The sequence below is a fragment of the Rhinolophus hipposideros genome (genome assembly GCF_964194185.1).
Source record: "Rhinolophus hipposideros genome assembly, chromosome: 5".
Lineage (NCBI taxonomy): Eukaryota > Metazoa > Chordata > Mammalia > Chiroptera > Rhinolophidae > Rhinolophus > Rhinolophus hipposideros.
This window is the reverse complement of record NC_138051.1, coordinates 49563935-49586794: the sequence shown is the minus strand read 5'-3', so window position 1 is coordinate 49586794 and position 22860 is coordinate 49563935. Positions and strand designations below refer to the sequence as shown.

The window sequence follows — 22860 nt, the reverse complement described above, 5'->3', positions numbered from 1 at the left end:
ACATCTTGTTTCCCAGCTTTTTCTTTTAAGCTTTTTGGTTAATATCTTGTTTGCCCCAACTTTTATCCACTGTCTCAGGCAGCCATGAAGTTAGGATACTTGCTTCTAATAGTTTTTAACTTCCCCGCTCCACCTTTCCACCCCTGCAAGGGAGAAAGCATTTTGTAGTGGGCAAGCTCCATGACAGGTCAGATAGCCTGTAGGTGGCTTCTTCTGTAGAATCCACCATTCACGACAAATAATCACACTTCTTTGGGATAAAGCTTTGAGAATGGTCCAACTGTATTCTGGTGGGCACCAGGCTAAACTAGGAAGTTTCTGCAATTTTTAACCTTTTAAACCACAATTACTTTTGCACCAACCTAATACCATAGTAGATTCATGCATTTTGTTTTGTGTAATTTTGTTTCATTCATTTAAATTGTGTTTAGTATTCTATTTATAAATATATACCATAATTTCTTTGTCCATTCTACTTTGTATTTGGGTTTTAATTTGCATTTCCTTGATGATTAATTTTATTTATTTTTTGCCAATTGGATATCCTGTTTTGTGAAGATTCTAAGTCTTTGTTCATTTTTCTCTCCTATATAATCATTAAAGGCAGGTAAATATATATTACTCATCATTTTCTGCTAGCATAGTTTCTAAAAGAATGTCATACTGTTTACATTATAGCTGTATGTATTTATCAATTTGAGATTTTGTGCAACTAAGCATATTGGTGACTGTTGACTGTTCTTCAGAAGAAACGTTTTGAAAATGTTGCATGCCCACCAGTCAACAAATATGTATTGAATACCCATTGTATACAACTCTGCTTAACTCACAAGTGTGATGTAAATAACCACTCACTAAGTAACTACCATTGCAAATCATCTTCACTTCTCTATTCCTTAGTTTCTTCATCTACAAAATGGTATGATTATACAAGATAATGTTAGAGTTTACTGGGTGTTTTTTGTTTTGTTTTTTATGTAGACAACCTTGTTCATATCTGAATTTATCATTTTACTAACATGATTTCAGAAACGTTTGAAACTATTGAAGAACTATTAGTGTAGTAAAATTGAATTTGGGTGGAAATTTAGAGAAGAGAGATGGTAGAGGAATTACACATCCGATGCCCTGGTTTTTGTGGCCGCCACCCAGGGAGCACCGTAATCACCTGGCTCTGGGGACCAGGAGAACTTGCGTACCTGGTCCCATGGACTTTAACAAACAGAAGTCCCCCAGGAAGGAGCTTATATCCTTGTCTGGTGCCCTGAGCTTTGCAGCTGATGCCAGGGGACACCTTTACATCTCTTGGGTCTGGTGGCCAGTGGGGCCTACGCTGGTGGGTCCCACATGACTGTTACTAACAGACAAAGTGTTCTTAAACAGCTACCACCACACTCCCCACAACCACCCAGAGCACAGCCGGAGGCAACAGAAGCTTGACTTTCTGTGAAGGAGGCCTATTAGCAAATTATCATGGATGCAGTCTGGGGGGCAAGCTTCTAATTAAATATGCATCTAGGGACAGACTGTAACTCTTTCCAGAGGTCAGGTACTATCTTGGACCTCTCCCTCTGCCTTTCTCCAGAGCACTAGTGTCTCCCAGAGAGAAGCCTTACATGTGTCTCATGCCCTGATTTTTACATCTGGTGCCCTGATTTTACAGCTGTGGCCCAGGGGACATCCCTTACTCATCTGTCTCTGTTGGTCAGTGGTGCTTTCATTCCTAGGTTCCACAGGGACTGTGCCAATCAGACAGCTTTTGGCAGGCTACCACCCCCTAGTAGACTGGGGAACTACCCCCCAGTCTTTCTGTGAAGGAGGCCTCTTTGCTTGTCTTGGAGCTTTGGCCTGAGGGACAGGCTTTAGGACTGGTATACATCTAGTGGCCTGCAGAGCTGCTCTCAGGAAGTGGGTGCTGTGGATGCCATCTTGGCACTTTCCCTCTACCTTGCTCCTGCTTGCTGGTATCTCCCAGGAAAGAGCTTTATACACTCGTCAGGAGCCCTCATTTTTGTGACTTACCCAGAGGACACCTCCAGGTCAGGTCACTTAGCACAGGTGGCCAGTGGGGCTTATGTTTTCAGTTTCATGAAACAGTGTATATTTACATACTAATTTAAGGCTGTTGCTGGGGGATCTGACTTCCAATCAGTCTAAGTCTAGGTGCTGAGATCCTCCCCTCTGGGACACTGACAGGTCTTGGAACATACTGGAAGCTATTACAAGTATAATAATCTGCGTGGACAGGCCCAAAGGTTTTGAGAGACAAGCAAGAGTTAGAGCATGGTTAAAAGACAAGGTTCATCTCCTACACAAGGTTGCTTCTTCAAGACTGGAAGAGGTAGTTGTTTCATAAACTACATAAAAACATAGAGTAGTGCAAAATGAAAAAACAGGAATATGTTCCAGATCGAAAATCACGATAAAACCTTAAAAAAAAACACCTTAGTGAAACGGAGATAACTTATTTACCTAATAAAGAATTCAAAGTAATGGCCATAAAGATGCTCTCTGAACACTGGAGAAGAATGGATAAACACAATGAGAACTTCAGTAAAGAGGTGGAAAGTATAAGAAAATACCAAATACAAATCCGGAGCTGAAGAATGCAATAACTGAACTGAAAAATGTACTAGGAGGGGTTTAACAGCAGACTAGATCAAGCAGAAGAAAGGATCAGTAAACTCAAAGACAAGGCAGTGGAACTCACCCTGTCAGAGCAGAAAATAGAAAATAGATTGAAGAAAAAGTAAAGATAGGTTCAGGTACTTATGGGACATATCACACACACTAACATTCACATTATAGGGCTCGCAGGAGAAGAGAGAAAGGGGAAGAGTTCTTCTTTGAAGAAGTAGTGGCTGAAAACTTCCCTAACCTGAGGAAGGACACAGACCCAGATCAAAGAAGCCTAGAACGTTCCAAATAACCCCAAGAGACTCACACTAAGACACATTATAATTAAAATGTCAACAGTTAAAGACAAGGAGAAAATCTGAAAAGCAGCAAAACAACTTGTCACATAGAAGGGAACCCCTGTAAAACCATCAGGGGTTTCTCAGAAGAAATTTTGCAGACCAGAAGGTAGTGGCATGATTTATTCAAAGTGCTGAAAGAAAACAGTCTCTAAGAATACTGTATCTAGCAGTTATCATTCAGAATTGAAGGTGAGATAAAGAGATTTTTCAGACAAACAAAAACTTAAGGAGTTCATCATCATTAAATCTTACAAGAAATGTTAAAGGAACTTTTTAAAGCTGAAGTTCAAGGGTACAAACTAGTAAGAAGAAAACTTGTGAAAGAATAAGTCTCACTGGAAAGGCAAATACATAGTAAAGGTAGTGGATTAATCACTTATAAAGTTAGTATGAAGATTAAAAGACAAAAGTAGTAAAAATAACTGGTTACAATAATTAAGGGACACACAGGATGTAAAATGTGTGTAAAATCACAAAATGTGGAGGGGGTGTAAAAATTTTGGGCTTTACAATGTAATCAAACTTAGGTTATTATCAATTTAAAATAGACTGTTATAGATATAAGTTGTTATATGTAAGCCTTATGGTAACACAAAGCAAAAACCTGTAGTAAACACAAAGGTTAAAAAGGAAGCAATATAAGCGCAAAGGAACAGAGCAAGAGAAGAAGAAGGAAACAGGAAAGAACTACAAAAACACCAGAAAACAATGAACAAAATGGCAATAAGTACATACCTATCAATAATTACTTTAAACGTAAATAGAGTAAGTAAATTCTCCAATCCAGAGACATAGAGTGGCTAAAAGGATTTTAAAAAAACAACCATTTATATACTGTCTACAGGAGACTCACTTTATATGTAAGGACACACATAGACTCAAAGTAAAAGGATAGAAAAAGATAGTGTGCAACCAGAAACCAAAAAAATATATACACATAGGTAGTAAGCTCCTTGACATAGGTTTTGGCAATGATTTTTTTTTAATGTGACACCAAAAGTAAAAGCAGCAAAAGCAAAAATAAACAAGTGGAACTACATCAAACGAAAAAGTTTTGCATAGCAAAGGGAACATCAACAAGATTAAAAGCCAACCTACTGAATGGGAGAAAATATTTGTAAATCTTAGGAGTCTGATAAGGGATTAATATCTAAAATGTAGAAAGAACTCATGTAACTTAAGAGCCATATATATGTATCTGTGTGTATATATATATAGTGTGTATATATATATATACACACACGTGTATATATACATATATATACATACACATATATATAAAGATGAAGATCTGAATAGACATTTTTCTGAAGAAAACATACAGATGGCCAACAAGTACATGAAAAATACTCACCATCACTAATTGTCAGGGAAATGCAAATCAAAACCACAATGAGATGTTACCTCACACTGTTAGAATGACTAATATCAAAAACACAAGAAATAGGTCTTGGCAAGGATCTGGAGAAAAGGGAACCATTGGTGGGAATGTAAATTGATGCAGCCACTATGGAAACAGTATAGAGTTTCCTCGAAAAATTGAAAATAGAACTATCATATGATCCAGCAATTCCACTTCTGGCTGTTTATCCAAAAACTGAAACACTAACTCAAAGAGGTATATCCACCTCCATGTTTATTGCTGCTCTCTTTATAGTAGCCAAGATCTGGAAAGAGCCTAAGTGTCCATCAATGGATGAATATAGAAATTGTGGTGTGTATACATACAATGGAGTATTATTTAGCCATAAAGAAGAATGAAATCTTGTTATCTGTGACAACATGGATGGACCTCGATGTCATTATGCTAAGTGAAGTAAATCAGACAAAGAAAGACAAAGTACTGTATGATCTCACTATATGTGGAATTAAAAGAAAAAAAGCTAACAGAGAATGGATTGGTGGTTGCCAAAGGTGAAGGTTGACGGGAGAAATTGGTGAAGGGGTTCAAAGATTTAAAAAAAAACAAAACAGTATGGATTTTGAAATCAATATTAAGACAATAGTATAGCATGATTGACCAAGAATATACCAAATAGAATTTTTCCCACACAAATTAAAAGTATGTTTTTTACATTAAAATAGTTAAACTTAATATTTTATACACGTGTAATGTCTTCCTTGATTTTCTATGTGGTAGTGTAGACCGTTTTTTTGCATCACACTTTTTGTATGTGTAATAGTAACGTACTATTACAATGAGACAGCTTACGTGCATTTTAGGGACTAATCACCATCCTTATCAACTGGCATTTATTGAACTTAGGCACTATAAATAACAGGCATGTACTTATATATAGTGAAATACAAGTTTATGTTTTCACGTAAATAATGTTGAGACCATTTTTTTTTACATCCGTAAGAAAATAGGGGCTCCTATATAATGGTTTGAAACTTAGTGTTTCAAAAGAAGTATAAAAACAACTCTGCAGGAAAAAGAAATACCAGCCTCAAGGTTGTTGGATTAAATGATATAATACGTACAAAGCACTGAAAAAATGTTCAAGTATGTATGGGTATCCTTTGACTCTTATTTTGCCACTCGTCTTATGGTTTTTGTTTATATTTTTGTACCTTTAAATAATGTATACCTTTAACTTATATAATTAATTTTTAAATGGTATGACTAATCATTTAAGATTGATTTGCTAACAAGAATTTTGAGTGACGTGTTGATGGTCATGTTGAATATGAGGCTTAATTTCAAAGTCTTAAAAGCATACTTGAAAAAAAAAAGAGTAAGAAAAAAACAAATTATCTCATTTTAATAATGGCATTAGAACATTCTCTGTTGCCCTTTTTGAGTCTTAGATAAATATAATCTGATTCTGAGTTAGCTGTTAATTGACATCATATCTTGCGTAATCAACCTGCAGTTAGTTATGAAGCAGGAACATGAGATATGAACTAACCAAGATTTCTACATGGCCTAGAATGACCTATAGTTTGTCATATAACTCTGGCTTTGTAATTACAAATATATAACCAATAAATAGTTAGATGAAAAACAATCATTGAGTATCCAGATCTTCTCAGTGAAGAAAGGATGCTTATAATGAAATTATTTTTCTTTGAAAATTAGAACTGTTGAAAATTGGATAGGCTTTACCTCACAGTGTAGAGCCCTCCCCATCAGAGCAAGTGTTCATATTGAGATAACCCCTCATTTAGGAGTCCGGCCATTTCCACATCTGGCAGGAAGTTGAGCTGTACAACTGCTGAACTCATTTCCAGTTTTAAGATTTCACAAAATTTAAGAAATTGAGGGCCTGTTCCGGCATTGCTATTGTTGGTTTTAAACTGAGGCTCTCTTTATTTTGTCTTTGACATAGAAGGTGTCAAAGTATAGAATTTTGAATCATGAACAGTTTTATTCTTAACATTGCCTACTGTTTGATTCAGGAGGAATAAATGATTTGAGCTGTTTATGTGTCTACAAGATACTTTTTATATTTATCCACAAAAGAGTATTTTAATGATATGGTCATTATTAAAAAAAAAAAAAAAAACAAGACTCATTCTTCCAGAAGGTGAATTATTCTCTTTTAGTGGAGTAATTAAGAATCAAAATTCAGATGAAATCAGATGGCCACAATCTGAAATCACACTCAGGATTTGTTGTGTTTGACAAGTATATTGATCATTTTGATAATTAACTTTGCCAACCTTTCACCTACCACTTCTACCAAATTAAAAAATTTTAATATAGAATGAAAAAACATCAAAATTAAAATCTCAGAGGGAGAATAGAATGGATATTTTATCTCAGTAGGCTCACTGCCCTGCTTCACTTTATTTGGTATCAGTTTTTTTAGGCCCATCTGCCAGTGTTGTCATAGAAGCCAGTGGGCAGTCTTTTGTTTTTGATGTGGTTTTTTTTTTTTGCTTTTTTTCCTTATGTGTTTCTTTAACGTTGCTTGTCATTTCAAATGTGGCATACTTAATGTCATAGTAAGGCTGAATGTGATTCTTAAATCTTGTTCCTGGTGCTGAGAATAAGATGGTGAACCAGATAGATATGGTCACTGCTCTGATTGAGGAGACAACAGGTAAATTGGCTATTACATAATTAGGTCATGAGAAGAAAAGGAACAGAGTCCACTGATGGGGAATATGGTGAGGTTGTAACAAGCAAGGGCACTTCTTTAGATAGGATAGTCATAAGATGAGCTTTCAAAAATTGTAACATTTAAGTTGGGACTTGAAGGATAAGAGAAGTTACATTCCAGGTCAAGGAAACATGTGTTCTGTCCCTGAGATGCAAAGGAGCTCCATTCACCTTTTCTTTCTGTGATAGTTTAAGCCATAAAATGACTGATTTAACTTGCTACTGAAACGGTTACGACTTAATACAATTAATTTAAATTGTCCACATCCAAAAACAGTCATCCCTTCACTTTGTAACTTAAACTTTGACCCCCGAACCACTCGGAGTATTGCATTTAGTCTCAATTTCAATAGGATGTGTCTAATCTAATACTTCTGTAGAGGGAATTCTCGATATGTGTTAGCTCCTTTCCCTTCTCCCTCCTCTTCAGCATGGTTGGGAATGTGTTTGCTGGGCATCTTTTCCCTCTCCCCCCACCAGAAGTCTGTGGGATTTGGTGTGGGGCTAGGGAGGGCACAGTCAAGAAAAATACCACTGTGCCGGCCCAGTGGCCCAGGCTGTTGAAGCTCCGTGCTCCTAACTCTGAAGGCTGCCAGTTCGATTCCCACATGGGCCAGTAGGCTCTCAACCGCAAGTTTGCTGGTTCAACTCCTCGAGTCCCACAAGGGACGGTGAGCAGTGCCCCCTGCAACTAAGATTGAACACGGCACCTTGAGCTGAGCTGCCGCTGAGCTCCCAGATGGCTCAGTTGGTTGGAGCGCCTCCTCTCAATCTCAAGGTTGCTGATTCGACTTCTTCAAGGGATGGTGGGCTGCGCCCCCTGCAACTAGCAATGGCAACTGGACCTGGAGCTGAGCTGCGCCCTCCACAACTAAGATTGAAAGGACAACAACTTGAAGCTGAACAGCACCCTCCACAACTAAGATTCAAAGGACAACAACTTGAAGCTGAACAGCACCCTCCACAACTAAGATTCAAAGAATAACAACTTGACTTGGAAAAAAGTCCTGCAAGTACACACTATTCCCCAATAAAGTCCTGTTCCCCTTCCCCAATAAAATCTTTTAAAAAATAAAGAAAAGAAAAATACCACTGTCTCCAAAAAAGGGGTAATACTTCTCTCTAAGACTCCCAAGGGTCCCTGCATCTCTCCCAGTTCAACTTCATGTGTTCGGGTCACTTCAGGCATGTTGCCAGGATTCTCAGCAGTCTACAAGAACTCAAGTTTGTTACCATTATACCCTGCCCAGCAGGTCTTCCAGTGCTTTTCCTTTCTTGCTTCATCCTAAAGCTCTCTCGTTGGCTCACTAACCCGTGACTTCATCAAGAACCTGCATTGGTTGATGCTGAAATGGGAGGTGAGTCGGGGAGATTTGCTTGAAGTACTTTGCAGTTCCTCTGACTTCTTCTTTGGCGTTTCTTAGCTAGGGGTTCTCCCAAAGTCCAACAATTAGGAGGAAGGTCTTGGTGGCCAGAACAAGATGTGTCCTTGACCTGCTGCTGAACTGGTCGAGGACAGATTGGCCTCTTACCTGTGACTGGCACCTCTGGAGAGACACAGAACCCCTGATTCCAGCAGTAGTTAAGACTTGGTTTGTTTCTCTGGTCACATTTGAAGTTACTGCCTTACAATGTACTTTTTTCCTGACAATAATAAGGGTGGTAGGGCTGAGGGGAGAACTCTGGACCTTCAGAGCTTCTCTCTGTGCCTTTGTTCTTTTCCCTCATGGGTGAGAGTGGTGGTATAGACGATCTCTAAGGTGCCTCTTAGTTCTAACATATCATGTTTCTGTTTTAAACTGTGTAGTAGTTTTGTCTCAATGTCTGGTGTACATAATGTTTATATTGGAAATTATCCCAGTCCGTGAGCTTGATATATATGTGGAAACTTGTAGCCCTGCTGCTTGAGCTAGATGCACTTATTTCAAAGTACAAGGTTGGATTGTAGTTGGAAAACTTTGTACCACCAGTGTCTCATATTGTAAGTTTCATGAATGCTGTTGAAAGCAGCGGTACTGTATACCCTGAGGATGAAACAAGCAAACTAAACCTGAGTTCGTCTCCGGAGAATGGTGATCAGCTATCAGTGAAAATTGTGGTGAATGACTCAAAGATGATGTGTTTTTTCACTTTGTCAAAGGGATCAAATTATACTGAAATAGCACTGTGCTGTATAGTTCTGTGTTCTGTTGCTCTCTAAACTGGTCTCTCCTCCTTTTGTAGGAGCTATTGTGACAATCTTGGTTACCATCCACTAAGTGCTGCTGATTTTGGAAAGATCATGAAGAATGTCTTTCCAAACATGAAGGCACGTCGTCTGGGCACGAGAGGCAAATCTAAATATCCTTTACCAGAATGTTTTTTAGTAATTTCTTTAAGTTCTCATTTATCACAGAATGTCTGCTATTGTAGTTCAACCGGCAACTATATTTAGAAATTAATTTAAATCATTAAATCATTAATCATAAACAACTCAAAAGTACTTAGTAGAATAATTACAAACGTTATTTTCCCAGCTACTTAACAGACTGCAAGAGAAATTACAAATAGTGTTTCTTAGGATTGTGATAGATTTCATTATTTTGTGACTGGAATGTGTACTTAATGTTCTGATCTCGTTTTTTTTAACAATAAGAATTACTGAGGTATGCCACAGTACAGCAATCGTAAATTATCAATAAAAGTGGAGAAAGATGTTAGCTTATCTTCTTTCCTTCCTCTAATGTAGACACATAAGGATCTCCTTGGCAGAGTGCACAACACTCAAAACAATTTCTTGTGGAACTTCTACCGGAAGATTAATGTTCTAAAATATTTTTCAGCCAACCATTTAAAGTCTGTATTAAAATTAAGGCCAGGGCATGGAAAAGGTCCCTCTTGTGATAGAGAAATACTTCAGAGCAAACAGGAGTAAGGAAATGAAAATTAAGAATTTATTAAAGTTCTTCCTGTTTTTGGAAGAAGATTGTAACATGAAGGGTCTCTGTATCATATTGGAAATACTTCATTTCTCTCTGCTTAGCTGTTGGCCTTTTTCACAGTGTAAAACTTCACTTCTATGGAGGAAAGGAGAGAACGGGAAAGGTGGAAGGCTGCTTTTCTAAAATGCTTCCAGGTGTTCTTTAACCACTTGTTACATGAACTGTCCTTGTTTCCTGAGTACAAACAGAAATGTCTTGATGTGTCTTTGGCATGTTACAGGCGATAATCCTGTGTGTTTCAGTGGAAAAAGAGAAATGAAAAGGTTAAAGCCCTTGTGACACTCTTAAGAGTTGTTTTTGTCCCAGTGCCCTGGGCTAAAGTTTCCCTTCTCTGTGCCAGGTTTCCATCTGGATATTCCTTTCCTTCTGACCTGTTACTGGTGGCTGGCACAGCTTATTAAAAACATTTATTCATTAAATTTATAACAGATGAGAATAATTTTGTTTCATTTAAGACAGTAACATTCTAGTAACAGTAACAAAGACTATTCTAGTTTCAAAAGAGTAAAAATCCTGAGTTCATAATATTAAGGTTTCTTTTACTGAGAAACTCAGAAAGTAGTTGTTATTTCATGCTGATTTTATTTTCATTTCGTATATGGTTACGTCTTAGGTGCTAATTATATAAGCAGTTCATTTAATTTAGAATACTTTAGACCTTAACTGTTTATTACATATTGCTACAGTGGACTAAGGAAAAAAGCTTTTGTTCATATGCCAACACTGCCCAATCTTGACTTTCACAAAACTGGAGATGGGGTAAGAATTCTGCCTTTTCTTTTTAATAAGTTAAAATGTATCTTAATATCAACCTTGAAATGCATACTGCATGGTCTCATTTAGATAAAACCAGGGACCAGGACCTCTGCCTTTTACAAAACAAATGAAACAAAAAAATTCAACCGTGGCTGAAAAATGTTAACGTACATGACTTACATCAACATGATTCCTGAAATTAGGGGGAACAAATACAGGTCTAATCTTACTGCTGTGTAAATACATCCATAATATATATTGATAATATATATTGTCAGGAGGAAAGGTTAAGTTGTAGAATAGTATGCATATTATAAATGTCTTCAGAAGAGAAAGGCTAGTGACATAGTTATTGCTGTCAGAAGAGGCTTTAGAAAGATTCAAAAGACCTCTTAGTATTGACATACTGGTTGACAACCATTTAAATGTTATATTCACAGTGCTACTGATGGCTGTGTACTGGGGGGCGTAAGCATAGGCCTTTTGTTTGCAAGACACTAATGGGCTTGCCAGCGGATCACTTCACGATACTTTGACCTGACAGAATTAGATTATATCTTCTAATTAAGAATACGTACCTTGCATGTACTTTGCTTTCATTTCGCTGAACTTTCTTTTACAAGTTAACTTTTTCATTTTCTTTTATTTAAGTTGGAAGGAGCTGAACCTTCTGGGCAGTTTCAAAATATTGACGAAGAAGTTATCTCTTCCGCTTGCCGTCTTGTGTGTGAGTGGGCCCAGAAAGTGTTGAGCCAGCCATTTGACACGGTCTTGGAATTAGCCCGCTTCCTTGTAAAAAGTCATTACATAGGCACCAAGTCCATGGCAGCTCTGACTGTGATGGCAGCCGCACCGCCAGGTACAGAATGGTTGGAAACAAGCTGACTGCAACAGAGATGTTACTCTATTTGAGTTGGTAGCAAAGAAGAGTTAAGCCAAAGAACTTTTTTGTCTTTTTAATATTTGAATGTATGAGTTCACGCATAACTACACTTAACACTAACTTCATATGGATTTATTGAGCCAATAAAAATAGTACTAATAACAGTCCTTTCATTTTAAAGCTTAGAGCTATACGTACGTATATTGCTCTGCTGAAATATGAAACCTTGAAGATTTCCCAGTTGATATTAATCTTTCCATTGATTTAAAATTGGAAGAATATGTGTGTATGTACTTTTAAGTATATGTGTGTATCCAAAATAATAAATTAAACATTAAATAAGATTAAATTTTAAAATTACTTGGCTAGACTCCTATCCCAGAAACTAATGGTCACAAATAAAATGATCTTTGGACCATGTGAGAGGTACCTTAGTCTCACAAAAAAATAAGTTGTCTGATGATAAATTCCTAACTGGGCAGTCCTCTTGGGTACGTAGTCATGTCCCAGGCCTGTAACTTCTTTAGTGACAGGTTTTAAGCCAGCCCTGTTTTCTAGTGCATCTAGTTTAACACACCTTTGAAATGCCGGAAGTGATACCCCTGGAAGGGGGTATTAACCCTCATGTTAGAGAGCACATGATCTTGTTAACTGTCCTGCAATCCAGTCCCTGACTTACTTTCTCCAATCTCCTTTGCCTCCCCTCCTTAATTTCAAATGCAAAAAAGAAACTGCAAAACTTACTCTCTGGAGCATTTGAGATCATGCTCCCTTGCGTATGTCAACAGTTTGCTCAAATAAACTCTTATAAAAATTTAAAAACAAACAAACAAAAAAACTCTATGAAGCATTACTATAAAATAGCAAGAGTGATTTTTAATATGCAAGTGAGTATTTTCAAATGGGAATCTTTGAAATGGCAGTTTTAGGAATTGCAAGTATTGTTGGGATAAATTACTTCCTCCTAAATTAAAGCTATGTAAAATTATCTGTTTGATGAAAGTTTTTAAATGTCTCATTTAGGTCATACCTTATAAACCTAAAAGAGTGAATAAATTGTGTTATTACTCTAGGAAATTATAATTTCTATGAAAAAAATGTATTAATGTGAAACTTGTTTTCCAGAGATGATTCCTCCGAATGTTCCATGTAAATATTTTTATATCTGCAATAGATTTATCTCAGCCAGAATTACAGTCTCTTAAATAACGTCACTTTTTTATCTTAATCATTTTAATAATGAATCATGTTTCTTTCAGTTTGTACTCATCAGAAGCTTTAAGTTTTTTGTGGTGTGTGTGTTTGTAATTATTTTGTCCTTTCATTTTTTGGTCAATTTGGGACCCACTTCAGCAAAATAATTTCTTACAGGAGTCAAGATGTAAATTGTCTGACTTATATCTGTCTGCTTGTACATGAGTAGGACAGTGCTAGGACAGCCTTATCTAGCTAGATAGCTTGCATATGTCACCTCATTTATTCCCCCAGCAGTCCTGTGCGGTAGGTGAAATTTAATCCCATTTTACAGATCAGGAAACAGACTTCGGGAGGTTAAGTCATTTGTCCATGGGCAGAAACATCGAGGGGCCAGGATTTGAAATCAGATTTATTTACCTCAAAAGCCCAGGTTAACTCCATTACACCATACTATCTTCTTATCTTCTGGCAAAAGGAGGTTTTAAAACATTGGGGCCCTTCAGCATTTTCGCGTTCTGTTTCTCCTACCCCTGCTGACACCTAGAAGAGCACTTGAACAAATTGAGGACTGAGGAGGCATCATGGGAAAAGAAACATCTCCATCTTGTATTTCCCACACTGTTCACAAAGTCTGACTGAAAGAAATGTTGAATGAATTGAATGAACTTTGAAAGCATACGTGTAAAGAAAAGTGTTTTTAAACAAAAAATGGGAAATATTACGTATATAAACATGTTTTCCCAGTATGAGAATGGTCAGCCTGGGAAGCTGACAGCGACAATTGTATCATCACTCAAAACATTTTTAGAATCTCTCTTGAAATTTTGTTTTCAGCCATTGCCACAATTTTTTAATACCTTTGGTAGTGATTAATCTTCATCCTTTGAAGGTGAATTTGGTTTTTAATAAATCTAGTCTCCATATTGAGAACAGGTTGTGTTACAAATGTTCTTTTCTAAGTCAGCTGCTTGGAACTCATCCCTGTCCAGAAACCCTGGCAAGAGGGATAAGACAGCTTTGAGCCTTTGGCAGAGGCTCTGAGGGGTGCAGGTGCCCAGAAGCCAGAGCTGAGGCTGGGGGCCAGGAGGGAGACTGCAATTCAAGCTGGATTTAAAGAGAAAAAATAGTACTTAGGGGATAGAAGAGGGGTCAAAAGATGAGTGACTAAGGAGGAGTGAGTATGTGAGAGTTTACAGTTACTTCTTTCTCTCCTTCCTGTCTCCCCACTCCAAGTTTTTGCTGTTAACGAACATTGAAATGCAGCAATTGGACTGACGAAAGGAATAGCAAAGTGCCAGCCACAGCTTACTTTCTGATGATCTTCCTACAACATCTTACATGGGAAATGAGCTTTTGAAAAAATTAGTTATACTATATAATTAATATTTCTTGTATTAAAATTTATCTCTTGCTTATCGTATCATACCTTTTCTTGTTGTTGATCTTACTACTGATGTAAAAAGTTTTCTCAGTGACACTATTTAAAAATATCTTAACCTCTGTCTTATTAAGAAACTGCTTAACTTCTCGTAGATCATACTGGAATACTTATATAGTAGTACCTGTTTTCATGAATTTCTGGTAGAATTAAATTAAAGCCTTCCCCATACAAGTTTTTTCTAAGGTATGGATGGTTTCAGCAAATATTTATTGAGTGCCCCTTGTGGGCTAAATAGTAAAATCAAGTTCTAATTAGAGAAGGAGGGAGGGAAATTTCTGGCATCTGATAAAATGTAATACATTCAGCATAACTATTACTACTCTTCAAAATCTCCATCTGTTATTGTGCATTTAACTAAAACAGTCACCTGAGTGGAACCATATTTTAAGGTGTCATGTAAAACTATATTGACACATGTTTATAAATTGGAAATTTAATCCTTATGCTTTCTTTATAAAGAAATTGTGAGGTAACATTTGCTGGTTTGGGTTACTTTGTCCAGTAGATGGCTACATATTCAAAGAAATATAGTTGTACCTGCCATCTATAAAGGAGGGTATTTATTTTAGCTCTCCTTCCTGTTTATTTTCAGGAATTAAAGGAATTACCCAGCCTTCTGCTTTTATACCTACAGCTGAAAGTAATTCCTTTCAGCCTCAAATGAAGACTTTGCCTTCTCCTATTGATGCTAAACAGCAGTTGCAACGGAAAATTCAGAAGAAGCAGCAAGAACAGAAATTACAGTCCCCTTTGCCAGGAGAATCCACAGCAAAAAAATCAGAAGGCACTACAAGCAATGGAGCGACTAATCTTTCTAATGGAAATCCTGCAATCCTTTCTCCTCAACCTATTGGTATCGTTGTGGCAGCTGTCCCTAGTCCCATTCCGGTAATGTCATTAAATTGTGTTTGGCCTTACTGGGATGGTGGGAAATCTATCAATTAATTAAAACTGGCACATGAGAAGAAGGCAAGTAAAAGTGTAGGTTCATTTATAAACTGATTTTGTAACCACACAGAGATTCAGCTTCAGTTGGTTGTCTTTTATTCGGGATATACATTGTTGATTCCAAAGTGAGCTATAAAATAAGTGAAAATGCAAAAATCCAAGATATATCAAATATGCACATAATCGGAGCTTTATGTAAGAGATGAGTCATTTTCAGAGGTGTTTGATCTCTAGCTAAGCCAAGACGACGCAATGACAAACATTTTTTTGTTTAATATTTGTTTTCTTTTTAGCATTCAGATGGAGTGAAATTGTAATGTGTATTGATGATGTTTTAATATAGACCTAGTTCTGTGGCTTGCTGGACATAGGGCCTTGGGCGAGTCCCTTAGCTACTCTGACTCTTGTCCTTATCGACAAATAGAAGTTACAGCCTTCTCCTTTCCTGTCTCACACAGCTGAGGTTATGATGAAAGGAGCTTTTAAATGAGAGTGCAGCATGCTAAAACAAGATGGCATTTTTGTTTTTATAGATGCTATTATTAATGAGCTATTTCACCTTGTTTTTCTTATCATCATCAGTATCATGTGATTAATTCACGGACTACCTGGTAACCACATTTGCCCTCTTCCCCGTAGAGCAAACTTAGAGAGACAGTAGTTTTGTCTGAGACCTTGCCCACAGTGGCTTAGTTCCTAACGCACAAGGTAGACACTTACACAACCGTCTCCCTGGGAGTGAGTCACCTTCCTGGCACACTTGGGTAGATACCTTTATAGTCGCATGTTTCTTCAAGATTTTATCTCCTCTTCCTACAACCTCCTTAAAAATCATTGTTTTGGCAAGTATTCATCATTTTAATGTTCTTACCTATTACTGTGTTTTGTAACTATATTGCACTATGTTGCATTTATTATAATATTGATGCATCTGATTATATAGAACCTAGTCTAGAAGAACTCTCATCTAACATAGGAACTGTCTTATTTTTCCTTTTAAGCATTACATTTCTTAAATGCCTTAATACTATACATAGACAGGAATTAACAGTTTGTATCCTAGACTCGTCAAATCTGATTTTCTTGTTTTCCACTTTTTAACAGGTCCAGCGGACCAGGCAGTTGGTAACTTCACCAAGTCCAATGAGTTCTTCTGATGGCAAAGTTCTTCCCCTCAACGTACAGGTGGTCACTCAGCACATGCAGTCTGTGAAACAGGCACCAAAGACTCCTCAGAACGTTCCAGCCAGTCCTGGTGGGGATCGTTCTGCCCGGCACCGCTACCCTCAGATCTTACCTAAACCAGCCAACACCAGTGCACTCACCATCCGCTCTCCCACTACTGTCCTCTTTACTAGCAGCCCCATTAAAACTGCTGTTGTACCCACTTCACACATGAGTTCTCTAAATGTGGTGAAAATGACAGCAATATCCCTCACACCCAGCAATAGTAGTGCTCCTCTTAAACCTTCTGCCTCAGTAAACAGTGCTACAGGAACAACAGAAGAGTCGCGGACCTTCCCACAGATCAAGAATGGTTCTGTTGTTTCACTTCAGTCTCCTGGCTCCAAAGCCAGCGGTGCTGGGGGACAGTCTGCTGTGGAAGTCAAAATGGAACCGGAAGTGTCGTCAGATGAGAATCTTCTACAGTGCCAAGAGAACTCTGATGGGACTAAAGCTCCCAAAACACCGAGTGCCCTTTTGGGACAGAAAGGTAATGCAGATGGAGTAGTGCAAAAACCTTCAAATGAAGGTGTCACTGAAATAAAAACAACTAAGGTCTGTGACCAGAGGACCAAATGTAAAAGTCGCTGTAATGAAAATCTACCAGGCACTTCAGCAGGCAATAATCAAAGCACTCTCACTCTCTCAGTTGCCACTCAGAACTTAACATTCACCAGCACCAGCTCACCATCTAATGGTGACTCAATAAATAAAGACCCTAAATCATGTACTAGAAGTCCAAGAAAGCGACTATCTTCTGCGTTGCAAGAGTCCCAGGTGCCTCCTGTAAAGAAACCAATTGTGGAGCAGCTTCCTGCAGTTACCATACAAGGTCAGAAACCAGGCAGTGTTAAGAAGGACCAAAAGGTTCCACATTCAGGGAAAACAGAAAGTTCAACAGCCGGTGCTCAGCTTCCTAGCAAGGTATCAGTAAATGTCAATTCACACACCGTGGCAAACCGACCCTTGAATTCTTCTGCTCTTATTAGCAGTGATACAGCTTCAGAACAGCAAACACCATCATCATCTCCAGATATAAAAGTAAAACTTGAAGGGAGTGTCTTTCTCTTAGACAGTGATTCAAAAACCGATGGCAGCTTTAATCCAAATGAATGGCAACAGGTCACTAAGGATTCTGAGTTTGTGTCCGCCAGCTGTGAACAACAGCAAGATATCAGTGTTATGACAATTCCTGAGCACTCTGATATCAGTGACTTGGAGAAATCTGTTTGGGAATTAGAAGGAATGCCGCAGGACACCTATACCCAGCAGCTACACAGCCAGATACAAGAATCATCTTTGAATCAAATACAAGCACAGTCTTCAGATCAGTTACCTCTACAGTCCGAACTGAAGGAGTTTGAGCCTTCTGTCTCCCAAACAAATGAAAGCTACTTTCCTTTTGATGATGAACTCACACAAGACAGCATTGTGGAAGAGCTGGTGCTTATGGAGCAGCAAATGTCAATGAACAATTCTCATTCTTATGGTAACTGTTTGGGAATGACCCTTCAGAATCAGTCAGTAACTCCAGGCGCTCCAATGTCATCTCACGCCTCCAGCACCCACTTCTATCATCCAATCCATAGCAATGGCACTCCAATCCACACACCCACACCCACTCCGACCCCGACCCCAACCCCAACCCCAACCCCAACCTCGGAAATGATTGCTGGGTCTCAGAGTCTGTCCCGGGAGAGCCCTTGCTCCAGGCTAGCCCAGACCACACCTGTGGATAGTGCTTTAGGAAGTAGCCGACATACACCCATTGGTACCCCGCATTCTAACTGCAGCAGTAGTGTCCCTCCCAGCCCTGTTGAATGCAGGAATCCATTTGCATTTACCCCAATAAGCTCCAGTATGGCATATCATGATGCCAGCATTGTCTCAAGTAGTCCTGTGAAACCGATGCAGAGGCCCATGGCCACACACCCTGACAAAACTAAGCTTGAGTGGATGAATAATGGGTATAGTGGGGTTGGGAATTCATCAGTGTCTGGCCATGGCATCCTCCCAAGCTATCAGGAACTCGTGGAAGACCGTTTCCGGAAACCTCATGCGTTTGCTGTGCCTGGGCAGTCTTACCAGTCTCAATCCAGACACCATGACACTCATTTTGGTCGTTTGACTCCTGTCTCTCCTGTGCAGCATCAAGGTGCCACTGTAAATAACACCAACAAACAGGAGGGTTTTGCAGTCCCCGCCCCCCTCGATAATAAAGGAAATAATTCATCTGCCAGCAGCAACTTCAGATGCCGAAGTGTGAGCCCCGCTGTCCATCGCCAACGTAATCTTAGTGGAAGTACCCTCTATCCAGTATCCAATATCCCCCGATCTAATGTGACCCCCTTCGGAAGCCCAGTGACCCCAGAAGTTCATGTTTTCACAAACGTTCACACAGACGCATGTGCCAACAACATCGCTCAGAGAAGTCAGTCAGTCCCATTGACAGTCATGATGCAGACAGCCTTCCCGAATGCTCTTCAGAAGCAGACAAACAGTAAGAAAATAACCAATGTTTTGTTGAGTAAACTAGATTCTGACAATGATGACGCAATGAGAGGTTTGGGCATGAACAACCTACCGTCCAATTATACCGCTCGGATGAATCTCACTCAGATTTTGGAAACTTCCACTGTTTTTCCTAGTGCCAATCAAAATATGATCGATTCCAGCACTTCTGTTTATGAATTCCAAACACCATCTTACCTCACCAAAAGTAATAGCACCGATCGGATCAGTTTTTCTCCTGGAGATAATCAAGCACAATCAGAAATTGAAGAGCAACAATTAGATTTCAATAGCACTGTTAAAGACCTGTTGAGTGGAGACGGCTTGCAAACCAACCAGCAGCTGGTGGGTCAGGTAGCCTCTGACCTCACTACTAGTGCATCTGATTTCTCTAGCGATATCAGGTTGTCTTCTGAGCTCTCAGGCAGCATCAATGATTTGAACACTTTAGACCCAAATCTACTGTTTGATCCAGGTCGTCATCAGGGACAAGATGATGAAGCTACACTGGAAGAATTAAAGAATGACCCATTGTTTCAACAAATTTGCAGTGAATCCATCAGCTCTATGACTTCATCAGGTTTTGAATGGATAGAAAGCAAGGACCATCCTACTGTTGAAATGTTGGGTTAAATTGTGTTTTATAATATGTAGCACACTGTATCTAAAGACATATGTATTGTATTTGTCTTAATGGAAGTGCCTCCCGCAGCAGAAACACTCACTATTAATTGTGACATTTTAAAAGAGTTTGCTGCAGAAGTGGTTTCTTCTTCAATAGGAAATGGTTAGACTCGCCTCAGTTCTTAAAAAGTTTCTGAAGACAGTAGGCTGTAGAAGAACAAGTGTTAGGTTTTAAGTTTTTATAATGTTCCCTGTTTTAATCACATTGTTTGCTAGTAAGCAATTGACTAACCAGCTTTGACAAGAGCAGTCTAGATCTTTGTTTTGTATAAGTTCATTTTAATTCATTGGTTGATCTACACAGAATTTAGAGGAAACCATTGATTTTAGGTATAGGCTTTTTTGTTGTTGGCATTATCTTTTAGATATGAAATCATAGCTAAGGTGAATTGTAGACAAGAAGGTCTTCCTTGAAACAGGGATGATATTCAGGTTATTACAAGTATTTAGGCTTGAAGCATAGAGCTACTGTAGAACGAAAAATCTCTGTAGGACTTTCTGGGACTTCAGTACCATTTGCACCTGCAATGAAGGGCTTCAGTAGGAGAAAATAACGGAATATTAACTGTTAATTTAAGGAAAGCAAAAGCTGCATTAAAATTTTTAAAAGGAAAAACTAGTAGCCATTTATATTTGTGACCTTGCATTAGTCTTATTTTAAAATGTTGATTTTAATATGGAGCCAACACACACAAAACACACGCACACAGTATAAATAACTCCAAACATAAACAGAATAAATACAAGCATGTTAGAAAACACATTTTATGTTTTACTATTTGGCAACTGAGATAGGGGAATTTAGAAAGAAAAGCATTGTCTTAATTTCATCACAATGGCTGCATGCACATATTAAAAGTCTAAAGATTTATTTTGAAGTGTTTTTACTTAAAATATTCTTAAGTCCTCAATTTAGTGCCTGGCTCCTTCACTCCTCCTGAATCTGGTAGTACAGTTTGATCATGGGACCTCTCTGAAAAACAAGCAGGAAGGAGATTAAAAAAAAAGCTGAACAAAAACCATTTCACCACCTGAGGTCTGAAGCCACAAATCTTTATATCTCTGCTAAAACAAAGGGGGATATCAATAGTACTTGAAGAAGAGGAGCATTTTATTACATGCTTAATTTATTTATTGTGATAACCACAATTGCAAAATAAGCACTCAGGATTTGTTTTAAAATGTTTCTCTCTGTGGCTCCCATTTTGTTCTATGAATAATTATTTATGAATTTCATGTTGACACAAATCTTCTCACTAGTTTACAGCTCCATTTAAGCATTTTCAAGATTACTTTCAGATAGATTTAAAAATTGCCATTAAGTTTTTAAAGCTAACATTAAACCATTTCTATACTACATTGAACCTAGCTAAGCTTTCCTTTACCTCAATTAGTAAGCCAATCAGAAGACTACAGTCAATGAATATTTAACAATTGTGATGAAGGGATTAATTTAATAAGGTTTTATTCAATAAATTTGCAAGGTAGGGTATTAACATATTTTGATAAATAAATGGTGCTAGGGTTGGCTGAGAGGTTTATATATTGATATGTCCTAGTTATTGGCATTTGTGTGTGTTTGCTGTTATCTTGATTTAATCTGTTAGATATTTTTTTTCTTGATGCTAGTTATTTCTTCACTGTACATTGAGACACAGCACTACTGCACACCAAAGTATGCAATACCCAAAGGAAACTGTGTGATTTATTTTAATAAATGATGGGAGCCTTTCTATATGAGATACTCTGAAAGGGAGATTTTGAGGCCATTCTAATCCCTTGTTTACATTATTAGCTTCCTACTAATAAAAAAATAATGGAAATCTTTTTTGATAAAAATACAAAGACTGGAGGATTTTTAACCCCCTGTACAGTATTGCAGCAAACACTTTAAATTTGGTTGAATTCGTCCAGCAAACTTTCTGGGGTTCATATATTGCACTAAATTTTGTTGAACCTGTGGTAGGCACATCTCTTAGGATAAATGCAACAATACAGTCCACAGATTAAACTTTTTAAATGTGTTTCATTATGAAAAGACAAAATGTCATCAAAGTGACAGATAAAATTGTCTTATGTAGCAATGTGCATTGATCTCAATGAGATATTTCTATTTCTTATTCTCTTACATGAGAATATTACAGCAGGAAGAATTAAGTTTAGTTTGCTTCACCATGTTAATACATGATCACAAAATGTGCATGAGTGTTATTGACTTATCTTGTACAGTACTAGGTATTCCTGTAACCACTTTTTTTTTCTTGGCTGTATTGAAACTGGTTCAGTGTTAACCAGGCAAGCATAGTTATTCACAAGTTATTTACTTTTTTATGTTTACTAATTCTGCTTAGTTATTGTTGAATATGTTCTTTTCTCAGATTATTTTCATTGTTTTGATGTTTAAAACATTTTGCATACTGTTTATCATGATAGGACTTCATGAAGTAAATAATTTTGCATATAATTGCAATAAGCACTGACTTTTGAACTGAAAAAGAAGGAAAGTGTTTTGTGCAGTGCATCTGAGGTTCATATAATAGTCTTGTACTATAATGTGCTTAACTACATCATAAATGGAAAAAAACAAGCCCTGTTTCATGTTTTCATTTAGTGCAAAAAAGTCAGATTTCCCAGTGTTTTGTTGTCTGTTGTACCTGCTGAAACTACAGTAGTTGAATATTGCAGTAGCATTTCAGTTCTCTTTTTTTATTGAAAGTGCTCAAAAATTGTTTTTTTTTAATGTTTTCAAGAACAATTAAAAACATTTTATATTAAACTGACTGGATCGTAAGGTGATTTATGGGATCTATTATGTATAGGCCGCATGCCGTTTTATAAACAGACCTGATACCCTTCTTTGAGCTCATGAAATTCAGGGAATTGGGTGAAAATCAGTACAAGGCAGAACAATGCTGCTAATCTGCTCTCTGCTGTTCATCCAGAAGGACACACAGATTTTACTCATCAGAGCTCTGCTATTCACTTAGGATTTGTTGCCAATGAATGGTATGTGGCATAGAGCTTTCATGATGTCCAAAAAAGCCATCATTTCTTTTGCTCATTCACATAATGTTTGCTTTAAAATGTTAGCCTATGGAGATAATGTATATTTTGGAGCTTTGAAAAGAAAGATAATAGAAAAAAATGGA

General features: G+C 37.7%; 1 protein-coding gene across 1 annotated transcript in view; it reads left to right on the top strand.

Moving 5' to 3' along the window:
• The window catches only part of RFX7 (regulatory factor X7), a 95600-nt gene extending 73109 nt beyond the window's left edge, over positions 1-22491 (top strand). The window contains exons 5-9 of the mRNA XM_081049306.1: positions 9310-9430; positions 10746-10826; positions 11475-11682; positions 14937-15232; positions 16397-22491. Coding sequence (XP_080905432.1) covers positions 9310-9430; positions 10746-10826; positions 11475-11682; positions 14937-15232; positions 16397-19660 — 3970 coding nt within the window. The 3' untranslated portion in view covers positions 19661-22491. The remainder of the gene's footprint in view (positions 1-9309; positions 9431-10745; positions 10827-11474; positions 11683-14936; positions 15233-16396) is intronic.
• The last annotated feature ends 369 nt before the right edge of the window (positions 22492-22860 follow it).